General features: G+C 38.2%; 1 protein-coding gene across 1 annotated transcript in view; it reads right to left on the reverse strand.

Annotated features, from left to right (window-relative positions):
• The window catches only part of UTP20 (UTP20 small subunit processome component), a 95,847-nt gene that overhangs the window by 4,870 nt on the left and 69,902 nt on the right, over positions 1-21,075 (reverse strand). The window contains exons 41-58 of the mRNA XM_044227214.1: positions 20,775-21,064; positions 19,575-19,714; positions 19,192-19,348; positions 14,699-14,797; positions 13,651-13,818; positions 12,104-12,270; positions 11,243-11,384; positions 10,270-10,386; positions 8,701-8,871; positions 8,333-8,464; positions 7,497-7,607; positions 5,491-5,570; positions 4,977-5,046; positions 4,673-4,855; positions 3,817-3,948; positions 3,160-3,292; positions 1,670-1,857; positions 932-1,003 (exon numbers count right to left, since the gene is read on the reverse strand). Coding sequence (XP_044083149.1) covers positions 932-1,003; positions 1,670-1,857; positions 3,160-3,292; positions 3,817-3,948; positions 4,673-4,855; positions 4,977-5,046; positions 5,491-5,570; positions 7,497-7,607; positions 8,333-8,464; positions 8,701-8,871; positions 10,270-10,386; positions 11,243-11,384; positions 12,104-12,270; positions 13,651-13,818; positions 14,699-14,797; positions 19,192-19,348; positions 19,575-19,714; positions 20,775-21,064 — 2,552 coding nt within the window. The remainder of the gene's footprint in view (positions 1-931; positions 1,004-1,669; positions 1,858-3,159; positions 3,293-3,816; positions 3,949-4,672; positions 4,856-4,976; positions 5,047-5,490; positions 5,571-7,496; positions 7,608-8,332; positions 8,465-8,700; positions 8,872-10,269; positions 10,387-11,242; positions 11,385-12,103; positions 12,271-13,650; positions 13,819-14,698; positions 14,798-19,191; positions 19,349-19,574; positions 19,715-20,774; positions 21,065-21,075) is intronic.

A 21,075-nucleotide genomic window follows, 5' to 3' on the forward strand; every position in this document is an offset into this window, starting at 1 on the left:
TATCTGCTGCATATTTATAAATGCTTCCCTATTAACATTTTACTTATAGTAATATTTTATCATATGAAAACCCCTAAAATTTTTTAGTGACTTATCTGCCTTCTGTTAGGGATAGACTATTCTCAGACCACACTGTATCATGACCATTATGACTTTCTTTTCAGCTTCCAGGGCTAAGGGAAGGAAATGCAGTTTATTACACGAACAATCGATCAACTGAGTCAACCAACTAATGCTCTTCAAAGCTTTGGTCACAATGTGGAATAGTTCTTAAAACTGAACACGGAAAGATTAATAGCTTCCTACTGTATCACCTTTATTGGGAATTTTAAATGAAGCCAATACCCCCAACATGGATCCCCGAACTGATTAGATTTATGTGGTAACTGAACATGTATTTCAGTGTTATGTCTTAATTTCATTTAATACCCGAAGCATTAAAATAGGAAAACAAGGGACACCTGGGTGGCTCAGTGGATTAAAGCCTCTGCCTTCAGCTCGGGTCATGATCCCAGGGTCCTGGGATCAAGCCCCGCACTGGGCTCTTCGCTCCGTGGGGAGCCTTCTTCCTCCTCTCTTTCTGCCTACCTACTTGTGATCTTTGTCTGCCAAATGGATAAATAAAGTCTTAAAAAAAAAATAGGGGGCGCCTGGGTGGCTCAGTGGGTTAAGCCGCTGCCTTCGGCTCAGGTCATGATCTCAGGGTCCTGGGATCGAGTCCCGCATTGGGCTCTCTACTCAGTGGGGAGCCTGCTTCCCTCTCTTTCTCTCTGCCTGCCTCTCCATCTACTTGTGATTTCTCTCTGTCAAATAAATAAATAAAATCTTTAAAAAAAAATAGGAAAACAAACACAAATATGAAATGTAAGCCTATTCCTAGACTTGGTAGATTAGATCCCTTATATTAAACCAGAATGATGACAATACTTACCTGCTCTCCTAGAGACTGATCTAAGAATTTGGAATGCAACTGATGGCAAGAGGCTAGGGAGATACTTTTCATCTGTGAAAAGAAAATGGACATTGGCAGATACAATGCAGGATACTTTTCATTGTTTTTAAAAACCTGAAGTAACTACCCATAATAAGGCAACTGAGATGCTTGATTTTGCTCTGAATGACTTGTACAAGTCTGGAGAGGGAAGATCCATGATCAGAAATTGTGTCACTGTCTCCTTCTACCTGCCCCAAGGGACTTCAGCTCAAAAAAATGGGATACTTCCAAGCTCTGGGGTGATACAAACCCTCAGATTATTCGTAGAAAACTTGACAACATTCCAGTATTTTTTCCCTTCTTTCCTTCCCTTCCATCTTCTACTTGTTTAGTATTTATAAAGTTCCTACTATGAGTCATGCATTGTTTTAGGCCCTAGGAAATCGGAGATGGATACAACATGGTTTCTCACTAATATTTTCATGAACACCAACTCATTTAGGACGCAGGATCGATTAAGCAGAAGTCTGACTAGATGAACAGTCTATAAATTATTTTGGAAAACCTTGGCCTTGAACTCTCTAGTTCCCACTACTCCTATAGAATAGCATGTGCAACAAGTCAGCTGTTAAAAAGAGTTTCCCCCAAGGACCAACCCCAAGACAGTTACATGAAGCAGAATGAACATCTCATGTAGATCACAAAGAAAAGAAAAAGGTTTTAGGGAAACTTTACCTTTTGTTCAAGGTCATTTGTTAAGAACCTTATTGCTACAGGTACTGAGAGTTTCTTTTTAGTTTTTTTGGCCTTATGTCTTCTAATAAGTTCCTCTGGTTGGCAGGAGGCAAAGAGTAATCCAAAAATCTGGGCTGCAGTGAGCCACACCCAGCTGTGTGGATGTCTCAGGTGACAGTGCACATAACCTAAGGGAACCAAAATGCATTTTCAGATGTTTCAACTTTCCTGACTCTTTGGTGGTAAATGTGATTAGTGTAGGCATTCGTTATCTACTATGTGCTTGGATTTAGGAACCAAAGATGGACAAAATAGTCACTGTTTTCCAGAAGCTTTCAAGAAGCTAGGGGTAAGTGAGGTGGTGAAACACTGGAAACAACTAGAAAACCAACTGCTAACATGGTGAATGACAAAAGAGGTATGAGTAAGCCCAGAAACAGACCTGTTCTATTATAATTAGTTTCAGGTTCAAAGGAGATAAGGTGGCTGTAACATTTACAATTTCTAAATTAAGTAACATAAATAATGCATATAGGCACACATTTGTTTCTAATAATTCTTGAAATCAGTGTAAAGTTATTACTGATTTCTTGAGGCTTTATGTGTGCCAGGCACAGGACTAAGTGTGTTAACGATAAATTATCTTGTTTAGACCTCACAACAGTTACATGACATCAGAATTGTCAGTTACATTTTAAACATGAGGAAAGCTTTCAGATGGGCTAGCTAGCTAATGTGCCAGCTGTAACAGGCAAAACCAGGCCTGGGCCCCAACTTGATTTGACCCTAAAGCTTATACTCCTGAGTTAACATGCCCAATCTGAAAAGCCTTATGGGTTTTAGGGAACAGGATTAAAATTCTGGATGAACTATGTCATATCTGAGTTTTAGTCTATGCTGCTTTATTTCATTAACAGGGTTTTACTTTTGTTCTCTGTGTGTTCTATTTTGTAACAATCTGGCCATGCCTCAGTGAAGTCATACCAGAGTGGGCCATATAGTAACTTTGCAACTGTACTTAAAGCTTTCATTCTAATGTCTATTTCCTATAGACTAATCAAAATTGAGTATGTTAAACAAAAGAATTCTAGGATCTTATTTTTCATTTAGAGAGTGATATATAATAAATGTCCCAGAGAAGTTAAATGGTTTACTAAATCATGGCACATTTGCATGGTGGATTATTTATAGCTATTTTAAAAAACCAGCTACTAAGTGTGTTATGGTATAATAATATTCTTATTTAGGTACAAACAAGATAATGAAATGTATTACTTGTGAAGTCATAAATATGTATAACTTTTCTTACAAAGAAACGTTTTCACTGTAATCAATTTGAAAGGGCCTTTTAAATCTTTTTCTCATGGGCCTTTTCCCTGACATTATATACTTTCTAAGTGTTCATATTCTAATTTCCCAAATCTGTTTTCAATAATTCTATTACAACTAATGTGTTTGTTTTTAACTTTAAATAAAAGGGAAACACTTACTCCAGATTTTATTCAGCGTCTCAGAGGGCTTGGTAAACTGAATGATATTACATTCCTTGATGAGTTTACTAATCAATGTAAGAAAACTAAACAGAAGGCGATCTGCTGCTTTTTCTTCAGTCTCTTCCATAATCTAAAAACAGGATGAATGTAAATCAAGTACGATAATTTCAAAAGTTTCTGATGGATGTTTTTACTCCAGCATGTAGATCTGTACCAGGGTTTCTCAACATCAACTGACATTTTGAGTCAGATAATTCTGTTATGGGAGATGCCCTGTGCTCTGTGGAATGATCTGCAGCGTTCCTGGCCTCTGCCCACTAGATGTTAGTGGCAGCCTCCACCCTCCAGTTGTGACAAATGAAAAAATGTCTCCATATGTTGCTAAGTGTATAGTGGTTGGTGGTGGGCAGGTGAAATCAACCATACAGGAGAAATTTCACTCTTCATATACTATGGAAGATAACTTACTTTAAACCTCATTAAAAAAAAAAAAAGATTCAACTACACAATTCTTCTTTCCCCCCAACTACACTACATTCTTGCTTTCATTAGTAACATTTTTTGAACACAAATAATATTTAATCGATTAGCTATGCCACCTCAAGTAAAACTACAAAAATTAGCACAAGTTTTATTCTTTGGCAAATTACTTACATCTTTAAAGTTTTCAGGATCAATTTCCTTTTCGATCACAGGAAGAATAGTTCCAACTCTTCTCTCAAAAGAGACTCCTTCAGTTTCCACAAACAGGCCACAGATGAGGGCAGCCAGCTGTCTATTTAACCTCTACCAAAAATAAACCACCAGAAGACAATGTTAACACAACTTGGGAGGCCATTTCCAAAATTATAAAATGAAGATGGGCATGACTTTATCCTCAATATCTCTTTATGATGCCAGAAGTCAACAAAATATGGATCTTTGGAGGCTAACATGAAAAATATGGAGAAGTCTTCATACCCAAGAATAACATTAAAAAAAAAGGAACTCATCATCTCATCATTACCTATTAATACCTTCCCCCCATTTTAAGTTAAAAAAAAAAATCATGGTTAAGTACCAAATAATGTAAAGAACTGTGAAATCATTATGTTGTATGCCTGAAACTAATATAACATGTATGTCAATTATACTTCAGTAATAAAAAATTGTAATTAAAAAAAGGAAATAAATTTCATACAGTACCTCCATTCCCCATTCTGACTTTAATACTTAAAGCCAATATTAAGATAGGACATACATTGTTTATATTCCACAAACACAGGCCACTGATGATGGTGGTGGAGTCAGCAATGGGATACAATCATTGACAAAAATTATATTTCATTAGCTGAATAAGCAAAACTGAAAACAAAGATTCATCAGTGGGGACTGGTAAAGTATATAAATGATCCATTTATGGGGCAGTGTAACTGGCTGACAATCATGTAGTGGGCCTACATATGTATTCTTACTTAAAACACCAAAAACTAAGACTTTTCATTGAAATATGACTAAAAGCAACCCTAACCTTTTTTGCTCCAAACCAGGTGGTAACCATATCAAAAAGCCAATCTTTTTTCTCAAGGTTGATTTTACTGAGTAAGGATTTGATTGTCATGGATGCCATCTTTTTGCACATGGCAGAGTCATCATTCACCATCATTAGACAAAGAGGAATGAAGAACATTCCACAGTTCTCATGGAGCAGTCCCTAAAAGAAAACAGGCAGTTATGAGCATACTCAGACTGGGATTCTCACAGGTGCTCAGATGGGAGGACTGTGGCTCCCAGGGCTCAAGGGGAACACACACACAGTTTGTGATTCCAGGTACCTGAGGGAATGTGTCAAAGAGACAGGAGATCATTTCCAAAGCAGACTCTCTCCCAGTCTCATGTTCGTAACTAGGACAAGAAGATTAGACAGACTTGTTAGTATCTTTTACATTTACCAATAATTGTTTTTAAAAATTTTAAACATTGTTTTAAGGTGTTCATCTATTTCTTAAAAAGTGGAAAAAACTCCATTTTCCCAACTTTAATGTTTATATATATCTATCATGCTACCATACAGTTTTAAATGTAATTTTGTTAGATTGTTTTTTACCATTCTCCTTAAGTAGACGCTAATGAAAATCAATGCTCAGATTGAATTTGAAAAGCAGCCTTCAGAGAACTGTCAAGGAAGCCATGCACATTGTTTGATAATCAAGGCAATGATGCACAGGGTAAGACCCTTAGAGAAGGTGCCATCAGGTTTAGGTTTTGTCATTTTTAAGACAGCTGCCACATTAAAATGAGAGAGGATACTAACTCTCTGCCCCTGTGTAGTTTATGGCTTAAACTTACTTCAGTTGAGCAAGCACGAATTCCAAGTTTGGTCTCAGTTTGTCACCCAAGGGATAGTCAAGAATATATTTCAGAAAAACCTAGGAACAGAAGTCACACAGATGATTATTTGGGTCCTGTCTCTCCAGGATTCCTGCTTCCTAAGACACACTGATAAGTTATAAAGGCTTTTCGTAAGAGTAATCAATCAGGTGAAGCCTGTCTTCAGCGTCAACAATGTACTTTCCTTTCTCCTCTGACCTGATTTACTCAGGTCCTACCCCACGTGCCTGCTTAAGACTCAAGTCCTGGCCTACCACTGGCATGGTTGTTTTGGGCTCCAAATCTACGCTCACTTGTAGGGAGCACCTCTCTTCCATAGGTGGCGTGCTGTGGTGGGTTCAGTATGGACTATGGTTCAACCCTGGATTTCCCCATGAATAAGAATGACAGGATAATATTAATACTGACCAGAGTAACTATTTCATTTATTAAATCTCTTCTATATGCCAAACACTGTACTAAGTGTTTCTCAGTTAACTGTCATCACTCCCTTAGAAGGTAGGGGATAAGTAACCCCATTTTACAGATGCTGAGAAACATGACAGCACAGAGAGGCAAGTTAACTTGCTCATCCGGCAATGCCAGAATTCCATGCCTAGTCTATTTGCATGAAAAGGCTCTGTTTTCAAGCCATTATACTAGTCAGCCTCCTTTATAAATAAACTGCAAAAGCTAAGGCGCATCATTACACTTTTTAAGGCCCTTTTTTTCATAATACCCCATAATAATTTTCATAATAGCCCATAAAATGGGGGTATTATTTCTTCTGAAGGGTAACTACAAATGGAAGTCATGTATGTAAAGTTCTGGACACATAGCCAGAGCTTGATAAGTAACAGCTGGCCCTCCTTCTTCCTAACCAACTCAAGGAGACTTTTTCTAGAGACCTGCTTCCTCCCTTTCCAATGTGGCTGTCTCAGCAGCCCACAGATTCCTTCAACCCCTAGTTTTTATTTACAGTTTAGACCCTTCTACGTCCCGGATGTGATATGCACTCATATATCATGGATGAACAAATGTATACAAATAGATCTTATCACATCAGTCTCCTCTCTTGACTTCCATAGCTTTCTGGTAGTAGTGTAAAGCCCTAAAATCTTCAGTAAGAGCATAAGATCCTGCCTGACTTGGCTCCTTCTGTTTAGCTCCTCCCAAAAGCGAGGCCCCTACTGACCTTGAGGTTTACCTTCTGCAGGCACTGGCTACCCCCTTTTACCTAGAAAGCTAAGCCTTCTTCTTCCTTCACATTTTGGCTTACAGGCCAATTCTCAGGAAAGCCCTGATTCTAACACTAGGGTAGTCCTCAACCTGATCATATGCTCCTCCATATTTTCTCAATTCTAAGAGGCACAGTTTTTCTCATTTTAACATCTCTGAAATTGGGCTATGTCATGAAATTGATGTCATCTTACACTCTGTCATAGATTTTTTTCTTTCTTTGAGGTTATAAATAATGGTGTGTCTTAGAAAAGATGAAATATGACAGTGCTTTCCCCCTCCCGGCACTTAGGATGGTCTGTAATTAAAGAACTGTGGAATTTTTGCTTTGTGGCTGTCTACTGTAAAAATTTCATCAATAGAGACTGTAAAAATTTTGTTGACTGCTTTTCCAGCAGCACCTGGCACACGGTGATACACACAATTAATTGACTGAACCAAGGGATAGAAACCTTTGGTGCAGGCTACTATGCTATAGAAGGAAAACGTCTTCACCTATTTGAAACATTCCACTTGTGATGGGCTGTAACTCAAAGTGCTCTTTGTTAACTGAAAATGCCCTTATGACAAAGCAGAGTTGCTCCTCATACTTGATAAGTAAATGGGTTCCTGAGTCTTAGAATAAAGTAACAACCACGTGACACAAAATAATCTTCAGAATTCAGCCAATGTTGACATGTCTCTAAAAACCACACTGAGAAGACAGGACCCGACCCTTCCCATGGTAATAAAGTGTCTCGACAAACCTGTCTGCACTGGACTCTGACAGGTTCACTTTGTGCAGAAATTGCCAACTTGGATACTTTCCGCATGACATCATCAATTTCCGGGACCAACAACTTTCTTGATAAAATGGCCTAAGATACAAAAGGAAAAGACATCTCATTTCATCTTCTACTGCAGATGGGTGTAAGCTGACCCGATGTTAAAGCAGTCCTAGGCAACCTCAAAAATAATGAAGGTAATCGCCAAAAGCTAAAGAACGTACACTTAAAAATGTTTAAAATGGTGAATTTTAAGTTTTATATATATTTTACAATACTAAAAAATAAAGGAAAAAACTCCAATGTCCAATATGATGAATACAAGCATGGTGTTTTAGTTTTTAAGATTTTATTCATTTATTTGACAGAGTGAGAGAGCACAAGCAGGGGGAGTGGCAAACAAGAGGCATAGGGAGAAGCAGGCTCCCACTGAGCAGGGAGCCCAATACGGGGCTTGATCCCAGGACCCCAGGACCATGACCTGAGCTGAAGTCAGACGCTCAACCAACTGAGCCCCCCGGGCGCCCCATAAGCATGGTATTTTTTCCTGTATTTTCCTATATCTTTATAAAAATCTCTGGAAGTATTGATAGGGAGTTTATATTCAAACATCTTAATAAGTAGATATATTAACTTACAATTAATCCACCAAAATCATAATGTTTATCCACCAATATCATAATGTTATCTACCAATATAATGTTTACAAATTAATTTTGGAAATCTATAGCTAGTCAAAACACTATGTTCCACATTATTCTAAGTATTTAACCTAAGACTCAAAAAGTATAAAATCCAACATGCTGGTGACACCGTACCTTCAGAAGACCAAATGCAGTGGCCTGTCTTGATGTATCATAAATGTCTTCCTCAGCATATGCTAGTAGAACTTGAAGCTGCTTTTCAGTTATCTGGTAAGATTTCACTTTCTTCACAAGTATGGTCACACACTGCAAATTACAATAGTGAGGTTAATAACCAGGACATCTTACAAATGAAGATTCATTGAAATGGTATGACTTTAACACAACATCAGTGTTTTTTTACACAGGATACCAACCCTCTGGCCTTAGTAAACTAATCTGGAAAAAATTCTGACCAAGACCACACAGGATAATGGGGAATACTATAATTTTGATGGTAATTCTGGTCCTGGCTATTTTAAGTACAATTGAAAACACCTCACCTTGAAACAATTTACCACCAGGTGGAAGTTCTGGCCCCTGGCAGCTCCAAGTTTTGCATAGTCCTTCAGCAAAAGGAAAAGGTGTTTGGTCAACTGTTCTGCTTTTGTTTCTATGGAAGGCAGAGGGAACCTCAAGACCCAGATCAGGCATTGTAAAGCACCTGTGATCACCTGAAAAACAAAAATAAAACCAATCAACCTGTGTAGTGACCAAATACAATAACCCAGGACCCAAGGCTATGTGGGCTCTAAAAGTGATCAAGTTGAAAGAGTAAAATACTCTGCCCAGCTCAGTCTGGAAGAACTGTACCAAAAGCCTAAAAAGAGAGGGAGGTTTCCTTTTCTCTGTGGTAGAACTTACTGCTTCTCCATGGCAAGTAAAGATATATCCCAAGCAAACAAGAAAAAGTGGTCAGTATATTCTTAACCTGTACAAGTAAAAGATTGGATGGGCTGGCCAATTTTAGCACCTTTGTTTTGTGTGTGGAAAAATACGTTATAAATGACTTCTATTTTCTAGACTGGTACTTTAATCCATTCTAAGCATATGTATATAAGGCATTCTAAATATTAGAAATACAAAGATAAAGAGAACACCGCCCCCCATTTTCATTCTTTTTTTAATTTTTAATTTTACTAAGTAGGCTCCACGCCCGGTGTGGGGCTTGAACTCACGACCTTCGGATCAAGAGCTGAATGCTCAACCGAGACAGGCACCCCACACCATCCCTCTATTTAAGGAACAGACAGCTGGCTCAGAAACTAAGCATGGGGACAATACATTACAGACTTTATTATAGTTAAGTGCTGTGCAAAAGATATGAAAAACATATCCTGGAACCAAGCAATTACATGAGAACCCCTGAACGTCTGGGCTAAACCTTAGAGATTGCTGACATCACCTAGTTCGGCTCTACCTAACAGACCCATGCTTTCTGGTTGCTGTAATGGTCTTTTTGGACTGAATTAGATAAAGACAAAGGAAAGGCCTTGGGAGTCGGAAAGGCCAGGGCTCATATCCCAAGCTCTGCAGTTTTTTAGCTATTTGACTACAGAGATATTACTTAACCTCCTGGCACCTCCACTGTAAGAAAGGAAATCGGGAAATGGGAGAAGTGTAGGTTCCGGAGTCTGACAGACTGAGGCTCATACACGAGGTCTGTGATCCGGGCCGAGTCACTTAGCCCAAGGCCTTGTTTTCTGTTTGATAAAACAGAAGCATTAATAATATGTACCTCATGGGTCACTATGAGGATTCACAGCAGTGGGGGGCAGTAGTATCAAGGACGATAAAGATGATTACAGCTGACATGGGACCATACTACTCACCTTCATGACGCTGTTGTGAGGATCAAATGAAATAAGTAATGAATGTTGCAGGGCCTGTAAAACTGTTAACGGCTATCCAAATACATGGGATTATTACACTGAAAAGCAATGTAATGCAGGGAACAGAGGGAGTTGATAATATCGTAAATCCACTTAAAAACTCAATCATCTTGTAAAGAACAGGCCTTGAAGTTCTGGATATTTTGTATGACATGGCTCTTGTGAAGGAACAAAACTCACCTTCACATCCATAGAAACCAGGCAGTCTATGAGAAGAGAGACAAAAGGATCCAACATTTCCAGAATAAGTTCACTTGAAGACTTGATCTTGGAAGTCTTCAGACTCAGATGTAGCAGCTAAAAGATTAAAAACGATATTTCACACCAGTTGCTCACAAGACCAACTGAGTTAGGTAAAGGTGAAATGATTTTAAAGACAAACATATTAAGATGCTTCTGTCTAATGTGACAGAAATTCTGAAGGAATGGGAAAGAGCCTGGGAGACTCTCTTGTAAGTGAAGGAAGTGGGAGCTTAGCTGAGACGATGAGACGCTAAGTTCATTTACCAAGTGATTACTCAGCATTTACTTTGATTCAGGCGCTGGCTCTGTACACAGGACATAGCAGTGATCAAGATGAACATGGTCCCTGCATAATGGATCTCAGTCAGGAAGGCAGACTAGCAAATAATTAATTAACTGTAAATGCGGTGTGCTTTGAGACTTCTGTGAGGACCCCAGCAAAGGGAGGAGCAGGGGGTGAGGTCCTGGAGTGGGAAGAGTGTGGGACTACAGAACAGAAGCCACTGGGGTTGGGATGTGTTGCAGTGGTTCAATAGGAGGCTCGGCCCTCATAGCCCAGAAGGAGGACTGGGCTCTTAGGAAAACTGGGAGCCAATGAAGGCTTTTAAAAGGAAATAAATGATCAAATTTTTGTTTTTAGAAGCCCACGGCTTTAAAAAAAAAAAATTCAAAATAAATTTAGAGCTGCCTATACAAAACAATAGCGAACCCATAATAAAGTTAGGTCAGAATCATTAATTCTGAGACAGTTATATCATCAAAATAAGTACTGGAAGAGAGAAAAGGGTAAATGGGCCAATTCACCTTTTAAAAAACTCATAATTTACTTATGGTAAGGCGTTTACAGTGGAAATGAGCAGTACTGGAGATTTGGCATACTCACTGTGGGTAGCAAATTACACTTTCTCACCTGAAGCCCGGACTCAATAAATATGTGCATGTTGGTTTTCCTGCTCACAACAGCTTTCTGCCCACCTCGAACTGGAGTTGGGGGGAGCAGAAGACAGCTCTCGGGGGGGAGACGTGGATCCAGTGCAGGAGCTGCTGGGTTTCTGTCAATCACAAAGGGAGAAACAGGGAGAGGAACACGGTGTGCTGCGTTCCAAGCAGTTACAGTGGCCCTGTCTGGTGACTGGAGCCCAGCACTAAGTAATGTGATGTTCACTGTGCGCATTTTCTCTCCTTTAACCATAAGAAACACAGAGATTCTTGGGTTGTTCATCAAGGCTGTAGAACCTCACAAAGAGATAGCAGATTGACAAACACACAGTTAAGATGAATAGTAAGGGGACATGCCGTTTGAATTTTGAAACATATGGCAAGGAGTTTCTTTTAGAACCCAGAAGTAAAATCCAAAGGAAGGTATTTTAAAACCTTTTGAGAACTAAAAATCTGTTTAACCTGTATATATTTATATATATATATAAATATATAATCAGTATATATTTAAAATCTATCCTAACTTTGATTCAGTAAATAAAACAAAAATGGTCTCAGAGAAGTGCCAAAATACCTAGCTGCTGTCACAGCTAACTCATTCCTTTACTGGAAAACTAATCTTGAGGTGAAATTTATCACTTGGAAGGACGTTAACCCAAACACCACAAAGTAGTACCATCTTATAACTCAGGCAAATTATACACACACACACTCACACACACAACTAAGGTAAATTATTAAATTAATCCACTTACGAGTAAGAACTGAATGGCTTATCAGAAGCAAGCACCTAAGGAAAGTTTTTTTGTTTTTGCTTTTATTTCAAACTTACTTTTCTTTTTCTGTTAACAGGGGCAGATTTTCACTGACCAAACCATAACTGAGCAATAGAATGGATTCTGCCGTCATCTCCTGATTTACAATTAATCCTGCTATGATTCGGCGCAAGGTTTCATGAACTTTCCGGGCCAGTTTTAAACTCGTAGTATTTTGTAAGATCTAGAGGCAAACATAAATATCATGCGAAGGTAAAACAGAATTGCATTTTTATTTGTTATGATGGTAGTTTTTAAAATATGTATTTACGTTTTAATATATGTTTGGTTTTCTCCTAATTAAAAAAGAAACATTCTTAATAGAATTTCAAACAGAACATACAAAGTATTTATTATTTACACATAACCTCAATCCCAGAGACAACCACTGTCAGCAGCAAGTGTGCCTCTGGAGATCTTGTGCTTTCTCTTGGTGGGACCTTAGGGCACAGGGCGGGAGATATGAAGTGACACCTGGAAGATGTCATCCCTCCAAGTGTGTTCTAGGCAAGCACACACACATACACAACATTTACAAAATGCAGTCACTACTCATCTAAAACCATACTAATAAAGTGCTGTGATGGCCAAGCCTCAGGGTTTGATATTAGTCATTGGGCCAAATCAGAGAAACTTAATGGGAATCCAGGACCATCAACCCCAACACATACCTCAGCATGTAATAGCTATTCCCTTGCACAGGACATGATATTAATAGCTTTAATTACCTTGGAGGGACTTGATAATATACACGGAAAACTGTATTCTGTTGACTCTTTTTCATCCTTAAGACATATCTAACATTCTTAGGTTTAGATAAGATTAATGCATTGTAGAAACAATTACAGAGTTCCTCTAACACCAAAATATTCGGAATTATGCTTAATTCAGGTCATTAAATAGTGCTGGTTTTAGTACATAATATTGTAAAAAAAAAAAGGAATTGTTAACATTTACTGAATGCTCACCCCTGTGGTAGGCACAGAGAACATTACGAAGGTAAGCGAACTACAGTCCCTGACCAACAGGAGGCAGAATGAAAACAGTGCAGAGAATGTGAGCTTTGGAACAGAAAGATCTTCAGCTAAATCCTTATTTTCCTCCTTCACCACGACTTTTCCACCTTTCTGAACCTGCATTTTCTTATCTGTTAGATGAAAGAAGTACTGTTGATCTCAGAGTGGTTGTGCAGATTAGAAGTGATAATGAAACAATGCTTAGAACATAATACATGTTCAACAAATGCCACTTTCCTCCCTCTTAGCCGTCTGACTCCACAAAAGCTATGTTCTTATTCTTAGCTGCTGACTTAACCCAGCTATAAAGTTCACCAGCATTTCAATTTTTTTGCTTCTGCATTGCATGGTTTACATCTAGGAGTCTGGTTCTTGGTTTAGAATGCCCAACGAGGGCTGCCAGCTAGTGGCTATATGGAACAGGTGCCCTTAGCACTAAAGGAAATCCCGGTGGTCAGATCCAGCATTAAGGTTTATCCTGCATGGCTCCTTCCAAGAACTCATGATATGTAATGTGGGGATCTCCTGTATTACATTCCAGTCCTTACCTCTTTTAATGGAAGAATAAGTTTTGTAACCTGATCTTTCCCTACAAACTTGCCCAGGATTTCATAGGAATCATAACTCTTGCTTCTTCGTGCCTCCATGACTTTGGAGAGGATCTGCTTCACTTCCTTCTCTTCAGCAATAGCACCAAACAACTCATGGTTAAAAATCTTTGAGAGAAAAAAGCCAAATAACAATTAAATGCAATCAGCAAGATAACGTCAACATAAGCAGTCTCTGATACATCTAGATCAGGGGAAAGCAAGTTTTTACAGGACTGAAATTAGATGGTAGGAATTCCTATCAGATTTCACTTTTTCAAGGTAGTTCAGGGACCAATTACTGAAAGACAAGCAAATACCGAGACACCTGAAGGGTTATTTCTAAGGGAAAACAAAAGAAGAATACTATATAGATTTACATATATAATTATAGAATATATAGACAGGCACTTCTTCTTTGATATTCTTGTTTGATTTACCAAAGAGTAATTTCTCCTTAAAAAACTCATATGATATTTGCAACTTAATTATCAAGACTGATACATTTAATTCAAAATGTTTTTAAGTATCTACATTTTTTTAAATGAATGAACAAAGACTGTGCGGCAAATTTAGTTTCTTTTTAATCCCCCCCAATTATCACATCAACCAATTTTAAAAATTGATTGTTATTAATTTTTCATTATTCTATTTTTCATTATTATAGGTAAAGCTCTATACTTTTATATAAACCCCAGACTAAATATATCTCTGACTATTCCTTTAAAACAGATTCTTGGAAGTAGTTGAAATTTTTGCTTATTTTAAAGCTTCTGACAACATTAGTATTCTTTCCAGAAAGGTTATACCAAAACTCATGATCTACTAGAAATGGCAGAGTGCCCATCTCACACCATTTGATCAGCTTTTTAAATCTCTAATCTAAGAGATAAAACAGTACATTATTTTCATTTCTGCAGGCTATAATTATTTCTTAATTTGTGAACTGATTTTGTGTCCTTTGCCCAGTTAAAAAAAAACAGTGGAACTTTCTTTTTCTAAATCTTACCTCAATCATTATATCTAAACAAGAGTCCAAATCCCCAACTTGTAGCTTGTTGGTGAGGCCTTGAAGCAACATGTAAACAGTGAAAGTCAGCACATGGACCTAAAATGAAATGCACAGTAAGAATATGAATGGTGAAGCATACTACACGAGGAAAAAAGTAAGATCTAAGATGTACTGCAGAGACCACTTAAGAGTAATATCTGTCATTAGTGTAGGGAGAAGCTTTGACAAGTATCACCATGTAAGAGATTTTAACCAAATGATCATTTTGAACATTACCGTGCTTGGGCTCTACTACTGTGACTAAACGAGGCCACTGATTTATAAAGAAAGGCACAAAAGCCTTGAACTTTTTTAAAACCAACTTGTGAATTAAGGAGCTTGCCAATGTTGAGTGCGATCCAAAGCTGTTCTGAAGGAAACACATTTTTGCCCTTAACAGTAACCATAGCTAACATTCCTAAGAGCTTACTGTTGGCTATTAATATTGTTGTATTAACAACACACAGATGTATTAAATCCTTTAATTCTCATTTACTATATCTATGGTGTAGGTGCTATATTATCATCACTTTTCAGAGAGGGAAGTTGAGGCACAGAGAGATCAAGTAACTTGCCACAGGTTGCATGGGGAGGAGAGTCAGGATTTGAAACCGTATAGACCCATGCCAGAGCCTCCGCTCTGTATCACTATGTTATGTTGCCTCTCAAGCTTTTTGCACTCTTTATGCTGCTTCTAATGCTATAAAATAATCACAGTGAATGTCAGATAATGATCAAAGGCTAAGAAAACATAATTGGTTGTCAGTACATAATTGGTCATCAATATACAGATTTGATTTTATTTTTATTTATTTATTTATTTATTTTTAAAAAGATTTTATTTATTTATTTGACAGAGAGAAATCACAAGTAGACGGAGAGGCAGGCAGAGAGAGGGGAAGCAGGCTCCCTGCTGAGCAGAGAGCCCGATGCGGGACTCGATCCCAGGACCCTGAGATCATGACCTGAGCCGAAGGCAGCGGCTCAACCCACTGAGCCACCCAGGCGCCCTGATTTTATTTTTTAAGTGATCTCTACACCCAACGTGGGGCTCAAACTCAACCCTAAGATCAAGAGTTGTATGCTATACTAACCGAGATAGCCAGGTACCCCACGACTGGATTCTAAAGGCATAATTTCATATATATCTACTGGAGATCTTTGTGTATTTTTATATACTTAAAATGTTTGCTGAGAGCTTTATTCTTAAAAGTCCTTTTGTGGGGTATGAAGAACGACATTTGAAGAATTCACTTTTGACAGTGTCTACACAATTAACATTAAAACTCAAACTAGTTGTTCTCCCATCCCTATTTTAGTTATTTTAACAAATCATGGAATGTACTTAAAAAACAGGTGGTTGGAGAAAAAAGGGCTATTCATTTAAGTATCTCAGGTGCTCCATTCAAATGTGAATAAATCCAAAAGACAGAGATATATTGTATTTATCCTTCTATGCTCAGGCCTAACACAGCACGTCACATAAAGCAGCCATGAAATAAATGCTGGCTGAATGAAAAGAATAAAAATGAGTACTGACTAGGGCTCTGACTCCACGTAAGATGGAGAAAGCACACACTACTCTGTCTCTCCCACTGAAAGCAGCTGTACCACCTAGAAAAGAGGCATGGAATAGCTACTGCGGACGAACACCAAAACACCGGCACCGTCACACTTGCAGGGCATTTATCACTGTTTTCCGTTCAGTATCCCTCCGCTAGAGGCGCCTGGTGGCTCAGCGGGTTAAGCCTCTGCCTTCAGCTCAGGTCATGATCTCAGGGTCCTGGGATCGAGCCCCGCATCAGGCTCTCTGCTCAGCAGGGAACCTGCTTCCCTCTCTCTCTCTCTCTCTCTCTGCCTGCCTCTCTGCCTACTTGTGATCTCTGTCAAATAAATTAAAAAAAAAAAAAAAAGTATCCCTCAGCTAACATGAAGTGGATGCCAGGACGCAGGGAACTCTAGGAGAAGCCCCATGGCTTGATGAGTACGAGCAGGTACACAGAATGCTCTAAGAGAGGATAGGAATCCCTGTTTGTTTTTTTCTTTCTTTTTTCCGTTCTTCCACACCCCAGCCCCTACAATCCTATAGTGGTGGTGGTGGCAAGGGACTAGAAATGACAACTGGCAGGAGCCACAACTCTGAGGGAGGGGACCTTCCTCTGCCTCAGTGGAAGTGCATGCTGAGAGCAGGCCAACTCTAGCTGCTCTTCTCTCTCTGTTTCACCACCGCTGGGCCCCATAGCAGAGTGGGAGCAATAAAGCCCTAGCTTTCTACCTGGAGGACTGAACTGAATGGAAATCTAAAGTGCTAGCAAAGAACTGAAGATATATAGAATGAAATGTAAATTTTAGAACTAAAAACCCAACAACTAAAATAAGAAATCCACTGGATGACCCAGCAGCAGGATGGAGATGAAAAAGGGAGTAAGTGAACTTGAAGACAGATCAACAAAAATTTATGCCAAAAAACCAGGAAGAATTGAAAAAATAAAAAAACATGAACAGGGCCTCAAGAACCAATGGGACAAAAATAGAAAGTCTAATGGGGGCACCTGGGTGGCTCAGTGGGTTAAAGCCTCTGCCTTTGGCTCAGGTCATGATCCCAGGGTCCTGGGATCGAGCCCCACATCGGGCTCTCTGCTCAGGAGGGAGCCTGCTTCCTCTTCTCTCTCCGCTGCTTCTCTGCCTACTTGTGATCTCTGTCAAATAAATAAATAAAATCTTTAAAAAAAAAAAAAGTCTAATATTCATTTCATTGCAGTTCCAGGAGAGGACAGAGTACAGTGCAGAAAAAAGTTTATGGAGAAATAATGGCTCAAAACATCCCAAATTTGGTTAGGAAGCTCAGCAAATCTCAAACAGGGCAAACTCAGATATATCATAATCAAAATATTGGAAAATAAAGGCAAAGATAAAGTCTTTAAAAGCAGTCAGAGGAGAAAAGGATGCACTACTTAGAGGGGGACAATGATTTGAATAATAGGATTATTCATAGGAAAGGCCAGAAGGAAGTGATACAACATTTTTAAAGTGCTGAAAGAAAAGTATTGTCAATGATGTCAATTTCTGTCTGATGACAGAAAACTAAGAGCACCTGCTGCCATCATACCTGTCCTACAAGACTGATGACAGAAGTTCTTTAGACTTGATAGGAAACGATTACCAGAAAAAAACCTGGAAATTCAGAAATGAAAGAAGAGTAGCAGAAATGATAAATATCTGGGCAAACTAATAGACTATTTTTTTTCCCTCTTGAGCTCTTTAAAATATGCTTGACAATTATAAGAAATAACTCGATCACTGCTCGATGAATTTTTCAATATATAGGTAACAGACAAACGACGATAAAATAAAAAAAGGGTAAAGGGTTCCATATGGTGGTAAGATTTTTATATTCCACTTGAAGTCATAAAATACTGATTCTAAGTAGAATATTAAATGTATGTATGTATATGGTAATTCCTAGAGCAACCATCAAAAAATTATACAAAGAGACTGATATTTTTAGTGTGTTAGGTTTAAAACCTATAGAACAGGAAGCTTATCTTTGAGTAAATTCAGGTACAGAAGTAAGGCTAACTACCAGGAGTCTTGACTGGGTACTTGAAAAGAACAAGCTACAGTGTTTCTCAAACTCGAGATCACTCAGGGTTCTTACTGAAATGCAGATAGTTGGATCAGGTGTAGGGTTCTAAATTGTGCAATTTTTTTAAAGATTTTATTTATTTATTTGACAGACAGAGATCACATGTAGGCAGAGAGAGAGAGAGAGAGAGAGAGAGAGAGAGAGAGAAAAGCAGGCTCCCTGTTAAGCAGAGACCCTGATGTGGAGCTCCATCCCAGGACCCTGGGATCATGACCTGAGCCGAAGGCACTGAGTCACCCAGGTGCCCCTAAATTGTGCATTTCTAACAAGCTCCCAGGTGTTGCTGATGGTGCTTGTCCAAGATCCAAACTTGGGAGTAGCTAACCAGCCATGTCACTACTCAAAGAGCTTTGTTATTCCACTTAGAGATCCCATTACTTTTATTACTTATATGGTTCAACTCTGAAACAAATGTATATCTTCTTTATTTTTATTAATTTTTAATTTATTATTATGATTTTTTGGTATATGTGTTTTATTATTTACATTTTTGTTAATACATTTGACATGGATTCAGCAAAAGTATTTTTAAGAACTCAAAAAATACAAAACTTGGTATATCAAATGATTTGGGAAAAAAAAGGTTATATAACCCAGGCCTAGAAGTGTCTATAAAAATCAAATATAGTTTTCTTAAAACACAGGTTTTTAAAATTAGAAACTTGTGAATATACTTGATTGCTACCACAGTGGATCAACTTTAATGAAGACAGACCCCAAAGCACTATCACTTAGAGTGTTCAAATTGTAAATATTTGAATTTCAGTCCAAACTGAATGAATATAAGGCACATAATACAATTTACCTGATATCCACGGACAAGGGTAGTCTGTAATTCTTTTAAAATATATTGTAGGTAGTGCACACCCAGATCTTCTATGATTTTTGCTAGAGTGCTGCGTGCAATGTCTCTGATTTCCTGTGCTCTGTTCTTGAGGAGGGCACACACTTTCAACAAAATACTAGAAAATGAAAAGTTGAAAAGGACTAGTCTAAATACAGAAGCAAATAAAAATACAACCATCCTTTGGTCTCTTATTCAGTACCCAAATTTCCCAATTAAAATCTGAAATCACAGCAAATTGTGACAGTACTTCTCCTCTTCCTCACAAAAGAGATTCAAGAGTCAGGAAGAAAGAACCAATTTTTGAGTTTCATTGAACTTTTCTAATATGTCACACAATATACCTTGGCAGATTAGCTTCCATAACTTCCTGTGGAAGGGACTGCATTAGTTTAACCATGGCAAAAGCTAAAGGAACTCGAACTACTTCCTCATCATTCACAACCTTGGATTTTATGAGCTTGTGTTCTTCTTCCCTTTTAGTCTGTAAGAAAAATTTAGGTTAAACTAAAATAGAAATAAATGGATCAGGACCTGCAAACATGCAACCTTGCATTTGAAGAGTAAGCTCTTTTGATACATCTTATTTCATTACATTACATTTCCACAACTACTGTCTTAAAAAACAAATTAAATTATGCAATTTGAGAATAATCATCTAAAATTTATAAAACTAGTAGGAATAAGAAAATTTTTTCCAAAGGAGTAGCCAGAAAAAAGTAAAGCCATATTTTCACTGATGTAGATTGACTGCTATGAAATATATAAAAATCATAAGAAATCTGTATCAATTGGGATTTTCCAGACTTTGAGTGACACCGTTGGTATATAAGAAATACAGTGCCTCAAATAAGAAGTTATATTTACAAATATACAAAGTAATCTATTTAATATTTTATACCAGGGGCTGGCAAACTTCTGTAGAGGGTCTAATGAGTAAGCATTTTGGGCTTTAGGGTCTCTGCTGAAGGTACTCAATTCTGCTGCGGTAACACAAAACTGAATTAGACAATATGTAAAACAATGAGTGTAACTGTGTTGCAGTAAAACTTCATCTACAACAAGCTGCAGGCCAGATATAGCCCATGGACCACAGTTTGCCAATCCATGTTTTACACTGAGAAGGAAAGGCTCTGACTTATTGAGAATCCACAGCTAAATGTTATACCTGTTAACCAGGAAGAAGATGAATTGTGAACAGCAGAAAAGTGGCCAAGATGTTGTAAAGGGAAACATATTCTAATTTTTAAAACCCTTTTCTTTTTTTGGAAATGAGAGTCATCTAATTAACTGCTTTGGAGATAGAAAGAGTATGTCTACCATATGAAAACCATAACAAAAAAAAACATCGCTGCTTAGCTGCAGCAGGAGATGAACCTAAAGATGATGAGACAAATCAAGGGAGGTAAGCTGTGAAATGCTGAGGTAAAAGAAAAATCCCAAAGCTGAAGTCAATCAATAACAGTTTAGGAGCCTCAGCCTGACAGGGCTCCACAAACACCCAGGTTCACTCAGACATCCTGTGTCCCAAACAGAATGATTACCGTAGATGCCAGGCATTTATGTAGCCTGGGCAGGATATCCCCAGTTATGGTTCCTTGGATATTTTTAATTGTTCTCTCCAATTCTTCCTTATTCCGAGGAAGGAAAGAGATGGACCCCGAGATACACTCGGGTTCTCTAGCTGATGTCTCTTCACAATCAGGTGGATCGGGATTTTGCAATTCTTTGCTGTCGTCTGACAAACTCTTACACTTGTTTTCCTTCTCTTCCTCATCCATTTGCTCTAATTCCATGGTTTCAGGCTCCGGCAACTCAATCACTTCTATTGCATCTATGTTGAGT

The sequence above is a fragment of the Neovison vison genome, chromosome 12 (assembly GCF_020171115.1).
Source record: "Neovison vison isolate M4711 chromosome 12, ASM_NN_V1, whole genome shotgun sequence".
Lineage (NCBI taxonomy): Eukaryota > Metazoa > Chordata > Mammalia > Carnivora > Mustelidae > Neogale > Neogale vison.